We start from the raw sequence: 21,743 nt of genomic DNA on the forward strand, positions 1-21,743 counted from the left end.
TAAAGAAATGCAAAATTTACAATAAGACGTTTTTGCAGTTGGTGTGTGAATGTGGGGAGAAGGAGGAAGCTGATAAGGAAATCAGCACTGGTTTTGGCCCAGGGCACAAGAAAGGAATGTTGCCTTGAGGTGTGTCAGGATGCAGTCCGTGAGGGCAGCACCCATCAAGCCGACACAGCAGTCCCCACAAGTGTGGCAGCAAGGTGAGAAGTGTGCATCCAGAAGGTGCAAATTAGAAATGGAGGAACACACTGAGAAAGTCTCGAAGCATTTCTGCTGTTTTACATCTTAGTTCAGTTATAAAAGAATCTTTGGCCACATCTACTCGCTGGTTCTACTATCTGGCTATTATCCTTTTACCAACCCTTTGCGTCTGGGTAAAACACAGGGCTCCAAATTACGGATGTTCTTACCTGGACAAAGCAGCATTTTAAAAACTGGCATGTGTTTCACATTGAAAACCCCCAAGCCTGTGAGGGGCTGGTGGAGAAGGCCACCACCTTAGCTTTCTCACATGAATCTAGTGTGTTACAGAAGCCCAGGGGTCACACTTATATTAGCCCTGGGTGGGGGGTGAACACAACAGGTGATCGCTATATTGAAATTCACTCTCTTTACCAGGGACCCACAATCTAGCCTCCCGAGTCTGGAATCTGGGCCCAGGGGTGGGCTCCCAGTCCTGCCCTTGGCGGTGGGTGGGGCAGGCTAGGCTGTGCTGCTGCTGGAGCAGGGTGTGCTCTGCGTGCTACCGATGCTGTGCGCAGCGCTGCTGTTTTCCGAGGCTGGTGGGGAGGTGGGGACCTGCTGCCTTCCTGCAGTCTCTCCTGCAGTTAATGAAGAAAAGGGGTGAGGAGAGATGCATGTTACACATGTGCACTTCTGAAAAGGCCTTTTTCTCAGTTTTTGCTTTATCTTATTTAGTTATTTTTTTAACATCTTTTTTGGAGTATAATTGCTTTACAATGGTGTCCTAGTTTCTGCTGTATAACAATGAAAAGCCCATTTTCTCTGATGTTCTTCTCATCCATGGGCAGAAGCAACTAGACCAAAAGGCCTTGGACCATAAGGCTGTTCTGCTTGTGGGTATTTTATTTTGCTTTTAAAGCCTCTTGCATGGGGAAAAGAGAACTGATTTCAAGCGGACTGACAGTTAATAGGGGCAAAGACCCCTGATAGTTGAGGACGGATGCCCAGGATTTCAGTGCCTGCAACCTTTGAAGACCACCATCATCTGTACTGTGTGATCCAACTGACTAGCACCTGTATTCAGGAAACACCTCCTCTCATAAAGGTATCGTAGGGTTCGGAGAGTGAGACCTTTCAACTGTCATAAGAGAATCTTGGCAATTTGGAGGCCTTTTTCTGAATACCCCTGGTCGAAACAGGGGTAGTGACGGCTAGGTTTCGCCCTAGCTACAGCGGAAAGAGCACCGTGCACGGAGCACATGACCCGCCTGAGAAATGGAGGTATAGGAGGATCCTGCTCCCAGAAACACCTTTTGAAGAAGGGGCTTAGCTGTTGCATAAGGGGACTGTGGCTGCCAGGCAACAGCCCCTCCATTGGGAGGTTTACTGCAGGGTACAGCTGAGCACATCAAGCACCCCACTTTTCATCACACACCCCACTGCATTTCAGCAAAGCCCATACCTCACGCCAAGTGCGCAGGGCTGTGGGGAGGCGGGGGAACCTTGGGTCACACAGATGGTCTGCATTTAGCGCTGCAAAAGGCTCTAGAGCTGTCTTTTCTTCGACAAAACTGGCCTCAGGGCAGCCCTCAAACAATGGCTCCAGGTAGGGAAAAGTGATCAAGGCTCTCTGATGACAAACACTGCATTTTCTTCGAAAAGTCAAAGCATCAACTTCGTACACTTCTGGTCAGCGATCTCCCCACTCCAATGTGGGAAGCCCCAGAGGGCCAGGTCTGTTTATGAATGAGCCTCCTCTTTCCTGTCAGGCAGAAATACACAGCACTCCGCAGTTGATAAGCAACCCTCTGGCCTCTTCCTTAAAACAAAACACACCAGCAAAGGCTCTGCCCTCCAAGCACAGGAACTTAGTCCATTACTTCCATTCCCCTTTTGGGGCCCCTCAAAAGCCTCTGCCAAAACAGCAGTTCTACAAAATGCAGAAGCAGCTCATGCCTCTGGGTCTGGTTACAGCTTTCCCTGTCACCCATTTATGAACCACACGGCTACAACACACATTCTGGCCTCAACCTCAGGGCCTTGCATATGCTTGTTGCATATTTGGCCCTTGCCGTATTTCCTCTGATTATCTATTCTTCTGGGATTGGTGGGATGGAGAGGGGAGAGCAGGTCAATATTCCTCAGAGGCAGAGAAACAATGTATTTTTCACTCTTCTTTTTTTTGGCAATCTATATTTTGGACCCTTTCCAGCATTACCCTCTACCCTTCATGTGTGCATTTAGTTAAAGGTGGGGAAGTTTGCCTCAATGACAGTGACTTTCTGCCAGAAATCCACTTTCCCCAGAGTGGGAACTTTATTTCTAAAAGGAAATTAAATCTGTTAGCTATTCTGAATTATGTCTACCCCCTCCCACCCCCCAAAAACCCCAAATCCTCCAGAGACTAGAACAACTCGTGATATACTTTAAAAATTCAGCCCCCTTACAACCCACATGTTGAAACATACCCAGCTGGATTCTCAGGTTATCAATTAGCAGGACTAAAGTGGCTGTATGTGAAGCACATTTTAAAAATATCTTTCCCCCATTTCAATAAAGGATCCGTCAGAAAAGCAGGAGGTAAGTCAATATCCCACCTCCCTGTTTTGGCTCACCTGGGTTTCGTTCGTTCAGCCTGATAGCAGCTAAAGCAAGATGGCTTTGGCTGTTCTATCGGCAGTGCACAGGTTTGTCTCATCCCAAACGTGACATGTGCTTGATTATTCACATTCAGGAAAAGTGCCAGTACTACTCCCTGCCCAGGAAGTCTGAGTATTTGCTTTCCGATGTTTATTTGCCAAATATAATTTGTTGTCATGTCAGTTTATTTTAATCATTGCCCATTAAAAAGGTCTTTCAACTTCCAGAGTTTTGGAAACTCTTGCGCTGCTAATACAAAACACCGTCCAAAATGAAACCCCAAGCAAAACAAAAACAAAGAAGTCCCCTATACTCAAGACTACAGGATACATTTCAGCAGGGTGGAGAAGTCAACTTAACCTAATAATCTGCTGGCTTTGAGAAAACAGTGTGCCAAGGAGTACCTTTTGGAAATGTTGCAAACAGCTTCTTTAGACTATCCCTTCTAGCTCTGTGTCTATTTTCACATGTGAGATGTGAGATTTCTCAGTATAACCAAGTTGTTAAAAACTTTTACCTTTGGAAAAACTTTTACCTTTGGAGAAATCAAGAAAAGTTTTCTCATTGTCAGATGCAAGTGGCACTACAGAAAAATTCACCATGAGAAAGGAAGTTGAATGCGCAGATGTTCCTGCTTAAAAAGCCAGCAGAGTCCCTTAGGTTTTCTAAGATGGGTTCTTTGGTTTTCTGCTCTCTATCACAGTGACCTCTGATTTCTTGGAGCACTGAGTTTCTCTAAAATATCCCTTGGGTGACAAATACAACTGGCCTTCTTCTGGAGAAGATGGATGGTCAGGGAGGACTGCAGGGCTATGCAGAGCAGGCGCACTTAGAGAATGCAAGTTCAAGGAAGGCTCCCTGCTCATAAATATCAAACTTGGCCATCAGAAGAAATGTGTTCAGTCTTCATGCTTTGCTCCTAAAATCTGAAACCACCGAGGAAGAGATATTTGAGAAGGAGAGTGAGTAGGGGAAAGAGGCATCTGGCACACAGGATACTCAGGAGGAAGGTGTGTTAGGACAAGGATTCATTCCACCCGGCTCAGTGTGAGTTGGTGGTATAATGGTGAGCATGGCTGCCTTCCATTCCACCCGGCTCACATATTAGCCTGTGGCTGAGCTTAGATATTGCCAGAGATGCTTTTAAGAAAAAAAACAAAAAAAAACCCACATAGGGCTTCCCTGGTGGCGCAGTGGTTGAAAGTCCGCCTGCCGATGCAGGGGACGCGGGTTCGTGCCCCAGTCTGGGAGGATCCCACATGCCACAGAGCGGCTGGGCCCGTGAGCCATGGCCGCTGGGCCTGCGCGTCCGGAGCCTGTGCTCCGCAACGGGAGAGGCCACAACAGTGAGAGGCCCACGTACCGCAAAAAAAAAAAAAAAAAAAAAAAAACCCACATATTTTAAGGGATAACCTATTTCCTTTCTTTCGCTTGGCATGGAGCTGTCCAGATCCGATTTCCTGCCACCTCTTTGGCAGTCTACTTTACAACTGGATTCTTATCTCTTAAATCTTTCACCAAGGCAGGTCCTGGGGAAGAAACTTAATCTAAAGATGTGAATAACATGGAGAAGCTCTACGGGGAAACAACAACAGAAGAATTTTAAAGAAAGGTGAGAGGAATCTCAATTATTTAGCCCAAAGCAGACAGTTTGCAAATATTGCCCACAGAGGATTATTACAAAGAGGAGCAGACAGGTGTACTGCTCCCTGGAGAGCAGTACATGAGGAAATGAGTTTAAATGGCAGTGACAGAGATTTAGGTCACATAGCAGGGAACTTGCTGATTATGAGGATTGGTTAGTTATAGTGGGAATTTATGGAATTTCTTTCTTGAGAGATATTTAAGCCTTGGATTGAAAACCATATGCCTGGGGGTGACTTAGACCTAATATTACTTGATGCTGCAGAGAAAACAAAGATATTTTCCTCAAGGCCTACGTGTTGGTTGCAATTTTGTACCAATTATTGTCTCTTGATATCCTAATTATAATTATTTCACAAGCTCACTCCAATAAGGAGAGTGAACTAGACCACCTTTAGTTTAGAGAAGCTTTCAGTCACTATTCATCATTTTCAAAAATTGTCCCTCCTCACTTTTCAAGCTAAAGGACTTTCCTGTTGTAGGCAAAACTCTGCAGGAGGGGTGAATTAGATGTTGTTATAAGTTATGGAGAAAGGTTCCAAGGCAGGAAGTAAAATCTTTCAAAATGTTCTGCCTCCCACTTTCTTTCTATATTCCCACAATATGGCCAACCTGTTCGCACCTGCACTTTGGTTTTCTGTAGGCATCTTACTTTAACTTAACCTGAGCACTTGGGTGAAAAGAGTGGATCCTGCCCTCTCTCCAGGCATACCAGGGTTCCCATCTGTCCCACCTGCATCTTTCTGATCCCTGAGAGTTAGTCTCTTGTCTCCTACTTAGTCCCACTTTAGCTGATCTTCTTGCTGTTTCTTTCTTCACCTGGACTAAACTGGGGAGCTTGGAGAAACTTCAGATGTCTGAAAGCATTTGAAGCCTCTAGAGATGCTCCTAATTAAAAGGAGCATCCTAATTACCTGACTCAGGTGGACCTGGGTTTGTGCTTGACTTCTGCTTTAAGAACATACAGTGTGTTCAACTCAGGATCGTTGAACAGAAGCCCGAGGGATTGGGACAGGCACACCTAATTCAACACCTCAGCATTTTACTTTGTTCTGTGAAATACAGTGTTCCTTCCACACTTAGATTTTTTTCTGCCTGCACATATGAGCAACCTTACATTTTTTGGAGGACTTTGGAGTTCAGAAAACTTTTCACTTGCATTTGTTTAAATACTCTCACCTTCATAACCCTGTGAAGTACAGATCATCTCTGTGTTTACTAAAGAGAAACATGGTTCATATTCTTGGCTCAGGTAACAAGATTAGCAGTTGAACAAACTAGTGCTTCAAGTCCAATTTCTGACAATAGCCCACACTTAAGGTGGTACAGATACACATAGAAGGTGGCCTCCCTCCCACTTTTCCCCTCTTCTTTCTTTCTCTTCTTCCTCTTCTTATTATCATCAAACTTTGAGTGCATCCGGTTCAGGGACCACAAAGGCAAGTTAAAGTAAAGATAAATTATAACAACATCTAAACCACCCCCTCCTACAGTTTTGCCCGCAAAAGGTAGGTCTTTTTTTTTGGAGAATGGGGAGTGGTAATTTTTGAAACTGATGAAAAGGGATTGAAAACTTCCCTAAACTAAAGGTAGTCTAGTTTACTCTTCTCACAGGAGGGAGCTTACGAAATTCAAATATCAAGAATCAAGATATTAATTGGTACAAAACTACAAGTCATAGGCTTAGAGGAAAAACCTATCCAAAATGACAATTTACAGATTTTTAAAAGGCATAAACCTATAAGAAAAAAGAAAACCTACAAGAAGAAGAAAGAAAACAGGAGTGGCGACAATAGCAATAAAATATTGGAAGCTAATGAGGAAATGGGTGAGTAGTAACTGACTTAGCAGATTCAAGTCAAGACTTAGGTGGAACCTAAGCCACCAGTAGGAAAAGCTGAGAAACAGCCAAGTAGTAACACAGAACTCCTCAAAAACTCAGGAAATGGTGGCATCAGGTACCCCTAGACAAGAGGGTGAACATGGGGCTGTAAGAAGTTGGGTTGGCTAAACTTCTGTTTGAGAAGCAATAACATTTCTCTAAATCCCCTTCTTTACTCCATGGTGCTGGGACCCTGCCCTTCCTCATCTGGGAGGAAGACAACAAGTTTACTCTCTAAAGAGGATGAAACTAGGGTTCCGGGAATGACCAACACCAGCACAATCGAGGGTAGAGAACCACAATTACAGAGGAGAATTAAATTAATGTCTACATGTTGAATGTTGTGACACCCAGAATGCTGACAGCCAGAACTACAACCTCCAGGAAGGAAACAGGAAAACCTGTTTCATTGAAAACCTGATAAGCTCAAGAGGAAAGATCCAAAGATGAGATACCAGGAGTTCCTCAGTAAAAGGCTTAGCCAGATCACCCTAAGGGAAGTTCAAAATCAATATGTTCTATCTACAAGCTCAGAACTCCCCTATTCTTAAATAACTCTACATTAATATTCTCAGAGAGATAAGACATTGCACCCATAAGATAAGAGTAGGATATATTTTTTTAACTCATAGGAAATACTTCTTGGAATTAACAAATGTGAAGGCAGTATTAAAAATGCAATAAGAAACCGAAAGATAAAGATGAAGAAATCTCCTAGAAAATAAAGAAAGGAAAAAGATGAAAAACAGAAAATGAAAATTAGAGCATGATTCAAGAAGTTCAACTTTCAAATAAAATTATTTCTAGAATGAGAGAACAAAAAAAACAGGGGCAAGAAAAAGTAAATAATTCTCAAAAATCTCAACAATGAAGGACATAGTTTCTAGACTGAAAGAGCTCAATTAATGCCCAGCATAATGAATGAAAATATACCTAAATCAAGCACGATTATTGTAAAATTTCTTCCAGAGAGAAAAAACAGCTCAGGAATCTGAATGGCTTTGCATTTCCCCAAAGCAATCTTCAGAGGTAAAACTCAATGAGGAGTGCTTTCAAAATTCTGAAGAAAGTTGTAACCTAAAATTCTATACCTTGCCAAACTATCTACCAAGTATTTGTATAAAATGAGGATATCTGCAGACATGCATGGTGCAAAAAACATTTACCTCTTATGTTCCCTTTAAACCAAGAAGGGGGAAGACAAGATCCATGACACAGGACATCCACAACTCAAAAGTACTGAGGAAAATGAATCAGTAGAATATCTGATGTCTGAATGTGTAAGTGTAAGAGGAGATTGAGACAACTGGCAGAGTCAACTGATGAATTAGTGATAATTATATACAAAACCAAGGTAATGTGGGGGTGGAGAGAGAGACAATTATTAATTCTAGGGAAAATTAGAAGTCATGCAGGAGAAGCAACACTATTATACTACATGGCTAAAGTGTGGTTAGTATTTAGGCTGTCATAATAACGCAAACATTAATTCTGACCTAACCAAAATGTCAGTATAATTCTATTTGGAGGATGGTGGGGACAAGGGGGACAAAAAAGGCATGAATATATAATTGGCACACAGGGCTGAAAGAGAACTAAATTTTCATTTTCCATAGTAAGAGGTCGACAGAAAAGACCTAAAATTTTTGTCAAGAAGTGGCAACATATTCATGTTATTTAGAGATATGGATTGATGTCCAAGAGAATCAGCTAAGAGTCAAAAATGGTGCTCTGAGGAGACAGAAAAGGGAGTGGGGCAGTAGGGGACTCATGTTTTTCATAACAAGAACTATTTACAGAACTTACAGAACTATTTCAGCCTTTAAACTATGTGCATGTTGTGATAAAGCTTAAAAGTTTTACTAAAAATTATAAATAAATGCTTTTGCTCCTCTCCTCAAAAAATTAATAGATATAATATTACACATGACTTTTGGGATCTTCATGAGTCAGGTTAGGGACCATGACCTAGCTAGGCTCCCAGGAGTATGAAGATTCTACGGCTCCATTCCAGCACCATTTCCACCCTGATTGCCCCTCCTCTCTGCACCATCTTAGTGGAGAATGTAAATATTAGAAATGGAGTCTTCCAAACAGAGTGAATATAGCCCTAAGGAAGTATCCCTTATTGTGCCCAAAGTTGTCATATGATAAAGCAGGGACCCAGCTTTTTTGGACTAACACACATTCCAGGTGTGTACGTAGATCTCCACAATTGAAACCTGTGACTTGGTTCTGCACCCTGAGCTGCAGATGGAATGGACAGCACAACAGGAAGTTGTCTAAATTAATGATCATTTTAGCCATAGAGGCAGATGCTGCCTGAACCCCCAAATATACCATATAAGGTCTGAGTTCCACAGCTTAGATTATTGTGGAAACTGAATGGACTGAGTCAGTGTTTGTATAGACACCTCTTCCCATTGGCCACTGCATTATGACCTTCTCTTTTTATCTAAACTTGCTGCTAGCTGACCCAGGTAAGAAACTGAGGGGCTTCTGGATAGGAAACTACCATTTAGTCCTAAAGTGAGCCTTTTTCTTCCTTGCATGACACTGGTATTCCTTATGAGCAATCTTTAAAATGAACCATAGGCTATAGCTTTTAATAAAAAGTCATTTGGGGACTCCCCTGGTGGTCCAGTGGGTAAGACTCCACGCTCCCAATGCAGGGGATCCGGGTTCGATCCCTGGTCAGGGAGCTGGATCCCGCATGCGTGCCACAGCTGGGAGTCCACATGCCGCAACTAAAAAGATCCCGCATGCTGCAACGAAGACCTGGCACAGCCGAAATTAATTAATTAATTAATTTTTTAAAAGTCATTTGAAGCTGTATCATATGTGATGCTAACAGGTTTAGAGCCCAAATGACAGTGTCTATAAACCTTTCAGCTTCCAAATCAGCATAATTTATTTTGCTGGAAATCATCACAGGAAGGCCTTTGTGTTTTGTTTTTTAATCTACTTACAAATCTATGACCAAGGCCAGTCATGGCTCAGCAGGTACGTGGTAAGCGTCTGTGGGTGACTACCCCATAGAAATTCTCAGGGCTACAGAGTCTTCTAGGCGTACTTTCAAGTTCGTTCCTAATATACACAGCATAAGCTGCCCAATAGCCCTAAACCTTACAGCCATGCAGGATTGGGGAAAGTTGCAAAGAACTGTGAGTCTGAGATGTGAATGTGTCAGTACTCCTGTGACAAAATTATTAACTCTAAGATGCTTCTCTGCTAAACGCTGTGCCTTCCAGTGCTTGTATACGCTGTTCGTGAAGAAGAACATTCCTAAACTGATTCACAGATGTTCATATATCCTCAGAGCCTTAAACTTAAGAGACTTATTTCCTTTCTCTCACGTGAAATATACACTTGACCCTTGAACAAGGCGGAGGTTAATCTGCATGTAACTTACAGTCAGCCCTCCGCATCCGCAGTTCCTCTGCATCCGTGGATTCAACCAACCGCGGACCATGTAGTGCTGTAGTATTTATTATTGGAAACTATCTGCGTACAAGTGAACCCTCACAGTTCAAACCTGTGCTGTCTAAGGGTAACTGGCTTCACTCAAAGGATGCCGACGAGGAATCTGTGGACTCAAAGCCTTCTGTTAAACTCCTAAACTTTTGTTTTGGACTGTGTGACTTTCCCAGGCTAGGCACATAGGGTTCATTCTTCTCCTTCTGCCATAATTTAAAGTAAGTCAGTCAGAGATGCAGTATTTGAAGGGAAGATTCTGATGAAGGTTAAGATGTGACTTCTCAAAACGCCCTTCCGTGCTTCTCTTCCCTATAAAGCAGTCATCGTTTCAGCCTGGCTAGTTGGATGGCCCAAGGTAAGGCCAAAGATCGTGGCATGTGTTGGTTCAATGGAGAATTAATGAAATTCTAAACAGAAAGTCTGTGCCTGTCTCACCTGAATGATCAATCCAGCAGCTTACCTAGCTTCACAGCGTAAACAAGCATCCAAGAACAGACAATACCAACTAGCTTCCTAGACACGCCTCAAAATGCATGTCTTTCCTTTCCATATTTGCAAGGAACCTAAGAAAGAAGCAATAGCAGGGCAGTCCATTTGTTCCTTCCCCTTGCCCGACAGACTCTCCGAGCCTGGCCTGCATTCTGTCTTGGAGTCAGAACAGGTTCTCTGTTCAGGCCAGAATGTTTCAACCCTGGGACTGGGGATAAGGGGCAGGAAGAAAGGCACATGAGAATTTTTAGGGGTGGAAGAGCATAACTTGAAAACAAACGGCTTTGTTTCAACCATTTTTATCTGTTTACAATTCATGAAAATATATTTTGAAAATTTAAATAATTTTCAAGCCAGACATGAGAATTCTATGTTTATCAAAAAAGACACGGTATGGATTTAAAAAAGGTTGAGAAATTCTGGTTTATGCCATTGATTAGGGCCTCTGGACAGTGCTCAGCACCTTGGCTTCCTTTTTTACTTCCTGCCCATTTATATGTTTATTCTGAAGTTTTTAGCTTTGCGGGAATGTTTTATGTTTCCAGTTTGTCTGCATTATCTTTCTTTAATTAAACGCTAACCACAAAATAGCTTTATTAGCAGCTAGACTTCAGCAACATCTCAAATGGAATTAACATAAATAGTTTAAACATTCATTTTCTAAAAGGAATTTAGAGATTTGCTTAAAGCAAATTATATTTTTGCAAAACCCAATTCATGCCAATACGTAAATGTGAAAATGGTGGGAATGAACTTTCTCTCTCTTTCATTCATTATTTCATCCATTCATCCACGCAATGAAACACTGAGTGTCTATAGTGTGCCAGGCACATGGAATGTGCACCAACTGATATGCAACAGTCACACTAACCTGTGTGAGAATAGATGTACCATAAGGCCCCTGTCAGCAGTGCTCCAATCACAAATGCTGCGAACGCAATGCCCATCACGGTTAGGGTGTCCAGACCATGGAATATCGCTATAATGAAGAGAAACCAATGTATACGTTGAGTGACTCTGCATCACATGCTGCAATTTTATATTGTTTCACAAGTATTGTCAGAAAGGCTGAGCACCAGCTAATAAAATCTGAGGATAAAAAGCAGATTCCAACAAAATACACTGTATGTGTAACTTGCAAATATTTTCTCAAGAGAAAAATGAAATTTTCAGATTTCCAAGATACCCTCAGTTTGCAATTTATTTTGAGCAACAAACTTACTAAAAAAAATCAGATTTGTCAACTCTGTAAAACCTTAGGTCTATGGTTCATTGTCTCAATCTGAGGACCTACTATTTGAATGGTAAAGTGGCTTGAAAAGTCAAAGGTTAAGATGCTTGGGAAAATAAGGTGAACTTCTATGAAAATCTGACTCATGGCTTCTTATTCACTGAACACTGAGACACTACACAAAAAACAACAAGACACTACATAAAAAACACACTCCAAACACTTTACAAACATACCTTCATGAACATTTAAAAGTATGAAAGATAACAGGAAGAAAGGTGATGAGAAGGAGAAAACATACAATAAGGATAAACTATTCCTATGGATTATAAAATTTCACTGACCTCCTCACATTAAACCCTCCATCTCAACAATTACCTATTGTGTCATTTAACACAACTTACTTTTTAACACTTTTCCAACCATGATCTTTCTATAAGGTGAACGGAAATACTCCTCAGTGGGGAGTGATGTCAATCTTATGGTCAGCAAAACATATAAATAGAACCAATTGTTCCTCAATTTGGCAAAGATTTTTATATTTGAAATTAACTCTAGGCCACAGAAATAGAACACTTCCTTTCATTTAAGAGAACTACCTTCTTTGAATCACTTATAAAAAGTAAAAATCAGTTTCCAAGGGAGAGAGGTTTTTGGTGGAATAAAATATCTAGTCTCTCTTTTTTTTTTTTTTTACTATAAATTGAAGGTACAGGATCTCCCCATTATTTCAATACTGTTTCTATGCTCCTCTCCAGTCAGAAGTGACTCCAGCTGATCTCTATGTAAATTCAATAACTTCAGGGTAGAAGATACAGGTGTAGACAAAGGTGACCCTTGAGCAGCCCCAGCACTTGAAAGGGCTCAGGAAAAGTATAATGTGGTAGAGAAGATTCTGAAGGAGCCAAATTCCCAAGTCCTGGTCCCTACTCTTCTAGCCATGTGCCCTATGGTGTTCATCTAACTTCTAAAAAATGGGACAGCACTACCTCACCTGCTGAAGGCAGGGGGTAAACAAAAGGAGTTTGCAAAGGGGCTGGGGATCCCCTAGGAGGAGTAAGAAGTGGGAAGAACGCTATGGAGGTTAAGACGAACCAAGCCACCATCAACCTAATTTAGTCTGTAGGACAGATATTAAAAGATGACTTGGCTTGGGCTTCCCTGGTGGCGCAGTGGTTGAGAGTCCGCCTGCTGATGCAGGGGACACGGGTTCGTGCCCTGGTACGGGAAGATCCCACATGCCGCGGAGCGGCTAGGCCTGTGAGCCATGGCCGCTGAGCCTGTGCGTCCGGAGCCTGTGCTCCGCAACGGGAGAGGCCACAACAGTGAGAGGCCCACGTACCACACACAAAAAAATATGACTTGTCTTTTCATGCCTACAGATGCAAAAGTGGGGCATGAGTAAAAGTTTTTAATGAAAATATTCTAAAATTCTAAAGATGAAGGTGTCATTTATGAGAATCAGACTAGGTGAGTACCAGAGAATGTGTCCATATGCATCTCCTTCTGGGTTCATGATACTATTCCATGATATTGTTAAAATAATACACTTAATAGAATGGTTTATAAAGTACTTAGCATAAAGGAACTCTCCAGACTGATTTTTACATGTATGTGATGGGGTCAGCCATGGAGACTAACCTGGAAAGTCTTAAAGAGGAAAAAAGTATAGACTCTCCTCACAAGGCAACATTATCTAGAAGAGCTCTGGGTGTACACCCAGAAAGCCCAGGCTCTTGTCCTGCCTCAGTGACAATTATAACCATGGGGAAGTCACTTAAATACTTCTGGGTCAGAGTTTTCTTCTGTATAAAGCAATGAAATTGGCCCAGATAATTTCCAACGCATCATTTTGCAGCAGTTGGTCTCTCTCCCTTTTTGTCTTACAAGCCTTCTCAACACCCCTTGGACTAGTGATTGTCTTAATGGTATAGCAGCTAGTTCCTTTATCACTACTTCTCTGAGCAGGTAGATACTGTTGATGATACATAAAGCAAACCCCTCCCATAGCTGTATGTTAATGCTTTCAGATCACAATCGATATAAGTATGCAGACGATGAACTTCTCTAAAATTAAGAAAGTTACTACATTCGCATTAAGGTGATACACACCAATGGGTTAACAAATTCATATTTTAAAATGGCAAAGGTAGAGAGGAAAAAAGAAAGGAGAATGAAGGAATGACAGGGGAAGGGAAAAAAGAAAGTTCGAGAAAAATGGGGTGAGGGAGAATGAGAGCAGAAGTCTTCTTATCAAAACTCAAAGTTTGGCAAATGTTCCATAACCAACTCATTCTTATAAAAGCCCAGGAGGCTTTATTTCGAAACAGTTGCATAAAGACTTACGTGGAGAAACTGGAATCGGTTTCTTAATGCTTGGACCTGTTTCTGAAACAAAAACATAAATCACAATGCGTTCTACAGAGAAACCAAGTTCTAAGCGAAAGGTCATCGAAATCTCAGCAGAGGCTGACATTTTTCTATTTGTTAATAAATACTTCCTTTTTAAAAGCTCTGTCAATTATCCTCTTTAGATATCAAGACTATAACATGGATTACTCAGGAATTTTAAACACTGTACTTTGTTAATGATCAATTGTACAGTTTCTCCAATTTGAAGAAAAATTGAAGGCAAACACCTTTAAGGAATCTGAGTCTGATAATTCGTGTATGTGTGTGTGTGTGTGTGTGTATGTGTATACCTTTCTGTTTATTTAAAAAAGGATCCAATATCTTTAAATGCTGTGTTTCTCCAGTGTATTCAATATATATATATATTTTTTTGTTTGTTTTTGGCCGTACGCGGGTCTCTCACTGCTGTGGCCTCTCCCGTTGCGGAGCACAGGCTCCGGACGCGCAGGCTCAGCAGCCATGGCTCACAGGCCCAGCCACTCCGCGGCATGTGGGATCTTTCCGGACCGGGGCACGAACCTGTGTCCCTTGCATCAGCAGGCGGACTCTCAAACACTGCGCCACCAGGGAAGCCCAGTGTATTCAATATTATTCGACTTTCAAAAAAGTCTCTTAATGTACACAAGTGTTGTAAAGGCATCTTCATTCTTCCATCCTAATACTATCGATCATCCTATAGTTCAGCTCCTCATCACGCACTGCATTATTACAGAGCTTTTCTAACTGGTCTCCTTGTCACCACTACTGCTCCCACCCCAAATGTTTCTCCCCGCATATGTGCTCCCATAGTGACTTTTCCAGAGCTCAGAGCTGATTATGCTATTGCCCTGATTAAAACACTCAATGACTTCCCTTCGTTTATGGGAAAAAAAATCCAAACTCTCTAGCACGGCACAGAGAGGTCTGCCTCCCTCTATCCACCTCTCTCCAGCCTCCTTTCCTCATGGGCTCCTCACCCGTGCTGGGCTCCTCGTAGTGAAGTTCCCCCAATTCTTCATGTGGCTCCATGTCATCACAAGTTGCAAGCCATCCCCTCAAGTACCCCACCCCCCCGTCTCCCAGACCTGCTTTGCTGGCATTTTCACAGGGAGGCCTTCTCTGATTCTCTCATAGTCCATGCCCATCCCAGCAGGACAAGTCTCTCCCACCTCTGCTCACTCCCTCCCTCTTCTGTTATAAATGTGCCACATCACATCGGAATTCTCTCAGTTTTTTTTACCCCCAGAGTCTAGATCTTATTCATCTGTATATCCTCAGGGCTCAGCCTGGCATAGAACGGCCTTAGCAGAAATGCTTGGTGGAGGATGGTTAGAATGTTGATGCACTTTTTGAAAATAAAGGCAATAGAGGAAATTTGGAGTAAGACTATAAGAAAATGCTTATATGCTTTGACATTTCTATACAATGCCTTTGTGTTCAGAAAGTGCTAGAAAGCCTAATCTCATCTGAGGTTTCAACCAACCCCGTAAAGGAGGCAGGAAAAGAATTCTTATCACTATTTTACCAATGAGCAGCCTGAGACTGTTATCATGTGACCAGCCCAAGGTCAGAGCTGGAAAGCATCAGGGTAGGGGCTGACCAAGGATTCCAGATTCTGCCCCGTAAGCTAAATGACTGGTGAGTGTTGCTCTGTCCTTAGCTGGGGAAGCACTGATTAAGAAAGTACTTGTGCATAGTGACATGCTATTCTCAACAGTGAGAATATCATAGACCAGGGGGTAGCATATAACAGCCAACCACTCTAGTTTTGTTTAAGTGAACTAAAGATGAACTTTATATTTTTAAGTCATTAAAAAAAATGAAAATAAGGTTTTATGATGTGAAAATTATATGAAAGTCAAATCTCTTCCATAAATAAAGTTTTATTTGAACATAACAAGACTCATTCATTTATATATTGTCCACTGCTGCTTTCACGCTGCAACAGCAGTTAAGTAGTCGAGGCAGGGACTCCATAAGCCACAACCTGAAAATATTCACCATTTGGCCCTTTATAGAAAAAATGTGTTAAGTCCTCACACAGACTCTGCCCCTGTTCTTGAGAGTTTAGAAGTGATGTGTTTAGGACCTCTCTTCATCTCCATTTTCATTCAATAAAGGAACACACACCTTGTGTTGGAATTCACAGGGAAGCAAAAAAATCAACGTGAAAAACTGACCAAAACAAGCAGCGTTTGAGTTGATGTTTCTAAAAATAAAAAAAGCTAGATAGGATTGTAAATTCTTGGGATTAACCATCTTAGCTGGTTGATCACATTCTTGCAGCATGGGGTAGCATGGTCCAGCTCTAAGGGAAGGAATGCTATGGGATGAATCAAAGCCACTACAACTGAACGACGCCCCCTGGAGCTGCGCAGTGTAGTGGCCCTAAGATCAGGACATATGCGAAAGTTATACTTGAATAGAATTACTAAGAAAATTAAAATAACTGTGTGTTTTTAAGAAAATCTATCTCAGTGTGCAGAACACACACCAACTACACAAGGCACATAAGAGACTGTCTCCTGGGAGTTTGGCTCCACCAGCCTTATTGGCAGCAATAAAGTAACAACAGTGATGCCTTACATTTGTACATTTGTATAGTGTTCTACAATTGACAAAAAACCTTCACTTACATTTTCTCATAGGACTCTCAAGAGTCCTATGAAGTAGGGGTATCTAACCACAAAATTCTTCAAGAAGTAGTGGTTTGATACGCTGAACTAAGTCCAAAGGCATTTAAAGGTCTCTATAGCGTTCATCATGCGAGAAATATACACACTTCTGGGAAGAGTTCCATTCAATCAACCACCCTTAGTTAAACTCTGTCACTCAAAATCCCCAAGAGGTTTCAAATAATCATTCTCCCCTAAGGAGACATCAGATGTGAGAATGTAGGTTTTATAGTAAGGCCTGTGTGATAGATGACATTGTTTTAAAATTCTTAATGGATTTACGTTATGACCTAATCCTCTTACCCCACCCCGAATAGGGGCCTCCTCATAGAGCTAAGCAGAAACAGTTGTTGCTCATTTCCCCATAGGCGAAGTTCCTCCATGCTTTCTGTGCATAAACAATAATAAGCACAAGCTGCAGATACAAGGTTAAAGGATTTTATCCTCAAACATTTGGGTTCCAAAATTCCCAATAACCCCTGAGTGTAACTAAAATAGTTTGATCTCCACCGGAACCCTATGATCGATTTGGCATGCTGAAAGGAAAAGAGTGGACAGAACAATATTTACTTTTGGTTTCAGGGTACAATTGCAAGAAAGGAATCCTAGCTATTACTGTAAAGAGAATTTTAACAGTAAAGATTTCTTTACACACAGAACAAACTATAATCAACATTCTGAATTAAATCTTTTCATATACTCTGAGCAAACTTTGGTCTGCCCCAGAACCAAAATTTCCCTCCTTAGACTGTTAGGCATGGTTTTCATAAAAGGGAGATTTCTGGGCTTATGCATGAGTAACTGACCACAGCTTCTGGCCTCAGGCTTTCAATTCAGTTCTCCTAAACATGGCAGGACCAGGCAGGCCCACAGGGAAATGAGGTGTCTAACAGGCACCCACATCTATTAGTATCTGGCACAGAAGGAAGGATGGGGAGACAAAGAAGCTTGTGCAGGCCACTGAAGATATACTTTTTACTAACTTTATTGCACTCTTAACAAATTAATTAATCTCTTCTCTGGGTTCTTTCAATATCAATAGGCACTGCAATTGCCTATTCACTTATCTGCATCCTTCTACTAGATCAGTGGTTCTCAACTGGGGGTGATTTTTGCCTACTTGGCTCCTCAGGGGACATTTGGAAATGTCTAGACACATTTTGGGTTGTCACAACTGCTGGTGGAAGGGTTTGCTAAGGACATCTAGTAGGTAGAGGCCAGGGATGCTCCTCAACATTCTACAATTCACAGGATAACGCCCACAGCAAAGAGTTATCCAGCCCAAAACGTCAGTAGTGCATTAGATTGTAAAGCCTTCATTCAAAGATAGGAAAATTTGTTTACTATATGCCAAGTATGTAGTAGGTCCTCAATAAACATTTCCATTATAAATAACCATAAATATCATATATATCTTATTATTGCATACATACTCTAGCAACTCAACTTCCATGCTGCTTTCAGAGTAGCCTTCCTAAATGATCTGACCATCGGTTCTCTACTTGAGATGTTTGATGGGTCTCAACTTTTAAAGGTGCATACTGGAATATTTGTGAATAAAATGAAATGTCTGGGTTTTCTTCAAAACAATCCAGGGACAGGAAGTGATAAAACAAAATTGGCTATGAATTGGTAATTGTTGAAACCAATTGAAGGGTTTATGGGAGTTCATTCTACTATTACCTCTGTTTCTGTTTATATTTGAACTTTTCTAAAGTAAAAAGTTTTCAAAATGTGAAGCACATTGAATGAAAAAAAAACCCTATGATATCTCTTCCTTACTGGATAGAGACTGAATGTCTTGGTCTGTTAATTAAACATTCATACCATCTTTCTACTCAGCTTCTCCTCATCTCTACCTCAGCCTGAGGACAAAACCTGGCTGGTGCTTTAGACTATTTTTGTTCTGGAAAAATCAAATGTGTTCCAAAAAGTAATGCCTCTCTTGGATTAATTTCCAACTGACGTTCACAACTTTCCCTTCCACTCCCCTCTAATCCCCCGCAAAAACCCTAGTTTGGCTGAGATGTTAAGAGGAAGGAAAGGAAATTAACATTTACTGAGTGCCCATGATATGCCAGGTACTGTCCTGAGCACATTTTAATCTTTAAAAAGTTATGTGTAAAATACATAGCTAGTGGGAAGCAGCTGCACAGCACAAGGAGGTCAGCTCCGTGCTTTGTGACCACCTAGAGGGGTGGGATAGGGAGAGTGGGAGGGAGGGAGACGCAAGAGGGAAGAGATATGGGGACATATGTATATGTATAACTGATTCACTTTGTTATAAAGCAGAAACTAACACACCATTGTAAAGCAATTATACTCCAACAAAGATGTTTAAAAAAAAAAAAGTTATGTGGTAGAAATATGGAGAAAATTCAGTAATTTAAACACTTAACTTGCTAAGAATTATATATTATATATAAATCATGGCAAATTTGGGGATGTTCTTTTGTGTCCTCAATTTTTTTAATATATATGCCCTAAATTTCAGATGATTACTTTTCCCTTTCACCATTAAAAAATAAAATCATCACTGACGTGGTGTAATCATTTTTATTATGTAAGCCCAAGTGTTCTCAGATGCTGTAAAAAGTGGTCACAGCATCCAAAGCAAACAGCACTAACCTGCCTATACTTCAAAATATTTCAGAAAATAAGGTAGGATGGCACCATCTCAACTCTTTTAATTGTTTTGCCATAAACCATAATCTGTATAAACTATTCATGTTTCCTGGACTTTTTTGTGAGTTACAATTCAAAGTCACAGAACTTGTCCTAAACTTTAATACTCTCTTAAACAGTTTACATGTTTCCCAACATCTTAACCCTTTGGGGGAACAGACTTTTTTCCTTAAATTCTTTTTTTTTTTTTGAAAATGAAAAGATTCTATTTATTTGTATATGGTTATATGAGCATAGAGAAAGGGATGGAAAGATATACACAGGATACAAAAATTGTTAACTTTCATTAACCAGGTGTGGGTTAAGGACTAGTTATTACCTATTTTATTATACATTTAATATTGCATCAACTGTTAGAATGAATAGGTATTAATTTTATAATTAAAAATCAATAAAAATTAAAATGAAAACTTAAAATAAGTAATAAAATATATTGCTGGAAAACAGAAATTTTCTCAAATTATTACATTTCTCCTCTTCCTTTAAACCGATTTCTTTTTTTTTCAATTTTTATTGAAGTATAGTTGCTTTACAATATTGTGCTAGTTTATACTGTACAGCAAAGTGAATCAGCTATACGTATACATATATCCCCTCTTTTTTGGATTTCCTTCTCATTTAGGTCACCACAGAGCACTGAGTAGAGTTCTCTGTGCTATACAGTAGGTTCTCATTAGTTACCCATTTTACACATAGTATCAATAGTGTAAATTCTTCAACTTCTTTTCATTTCATAATTATTACAGTACTTGGGTGCTAACTTGCATACCAGTGTGATGCGCCATGAACAGGGAAAGGGGCCAGGAAGAGGGGTATGAAGAGACAGATGCCTATGTTGCTTGCAGTTTTTATTAAAAACTAGAATCAACCTCCCCCTAGGACAAGGCATAGGGTTTAAGAGCACAGGCTCTGGAATCAAAGTTCCTCGATTTGAATCCCAGACCCACCATTTATTTATATGCCTTGGCCATCCTTGCTCTATACTATACTTGCTTCACAGGGGGGCTATGTGGATCATATACTATTATCCACATAAAGCATTTAGCACAGAGCCTTGTACTAAGGTAAATGCTCAATAAATGTTAGATCATCATTATCATCATCTCCATCTCCATCATTGCCACTACCATCATCATCTATTATTGAAAATTTAAGAAGCAAAAGAATTCTAATCCAATGTTGGTTCCCAAGGGACTGAGATATCAAAGGTAGCAAAGATGTGCTGCAAGGTTCAGGAAAGTTCCATTAAAAACAGTGGCCCAGAGGAGGGACCCAGAATTATTTATTTAGTCTAGATGGCCTATTCTCCCTGTCCACAGAAGGAAGAAACACCACCTGAAATGTGTCCATGCTACTGGCAGTGGTAGTCACAGAGCAGCCCTGTGGCTGGCTGTGAAGTTGAAAACCTCTATCTGCTGCCCCAGAAAACCCAAGTGTTGAGAAATAAGATGAACCAAATGTCCAGGGAGAGCTAGAACTTTGGCCCAGTCTCCAAAGAGCACCCATATAGTAAAAAGACAGTAAACCATCCCATTGGTTGGGAAATTTTTACCCCCAAAGTTATTCCCAACAAGACATCTGCCCACTTCCAGAGATACTATAGTATGTTATCTTACTACAGTAACACATTAGACTGTCTGGCAGGAAGAACATTCATGATCCTGTTATTTTTCAAAGAGACCAATGTTATCAGGCAAATGGCCACACTCCCCTTATAAATGATTATTCCAAATCACTGAGAGGTAGAAGGAAAGCACAGACCCCAGTGGCCTGCATTGAGGAGAAATGCTTCTAGAGTCAAAGGAAAATAAACATAAAAGGTGAGAGGAGTCACTCATAAAGCTAAAAACTGCCAGAAAACCTACCCCATTCAGTGTAAAGTTAGAAAGAGCATTTGCATACAGCCTCTGCTCTGGGAAGCCAGCTTACAGTCTAACCTTCTCAATTTGTTTAACAAACCGAAGCAATACACTTTCTTCACTGCATGCTTCTCCACTAAAATCTACTCTCAATTAGCAAATCTCATGAAATTGCTTTGATATTTGGTAAAACTTTACTCTTGAACTTTTATGTAAAGAAAACACTGACCTTTCAGGATAATTACAAAGTTTAAATAAAAGAGGAATTACTTAGAAAAATACCACCAGAATTAAAAGAATGGATGAATGAATTACTGGAAGTTATACGGCTGCAGTACTGATGCCTAATTATTGTCTGGCACAGGAAAAAGCAAGCTGCTGCCTTCAATTACCAGCAGAATGACCTCTCTCAAAATAGGTAAGAGTAACAGATGGAGTAGAGGTAGCTGTTGCTGTTGTTAAACCACTTTCATAGCACAAAACACAGCCAGCTGTCGCCCAATTGTCACGTATACTTTGCAACACAGTTAATTTATTCTTATTTCTTTCCCTTGGACCCAAAAAACAAGGAACTATTTCGGCAA

General features: G+C 40.9%; 1 protein-coding gene across 1 annotated transcript in view; it reads right to left on the reverse strand.

Annotated features, from left to right (window-relative positions):
• Positions 1–705: 705 nt before the first annotated feature.
• The window catches only part of TGFBR3 (transforming growth factor beta receptor 3), a 110,799-nt gene continuing 89,761 nt past the window's right edge, over positions 706–21,743 (reverse strand). The window contains exons 13-15 of the mRNA XM_065888645.1: positions 13,896–13,937; positions 11,190–11,297; positions 706–824 (exon numbers count right to left, since the gene is read on the reverse strand). Coding sequence (XP_065744717.1) covers positions 706–824; positions 11,190–11,297; positions 13,896–13,937 — 269 coding nt within the window. The remainder of the gene's footprint in view (positions 825–11,189; positions 11,298–13,895; positions 13,938–21,743) is intronic.

Source organism: Phocoena phocoena, chromosome 1 (genome assembly GCF_963924675.1).
Source record: "Phocoena phocoena chromosome 1, mPhoPho1.1, whole genome shotgun sequence".
NCBI classification, from domain to species: domain Eukaryota; kingdom Metazoa; phylum Chordata; class Mammalia; order Artiodactyla; family Phocoenidae; genus Phocoena; species Phocoena phocoena.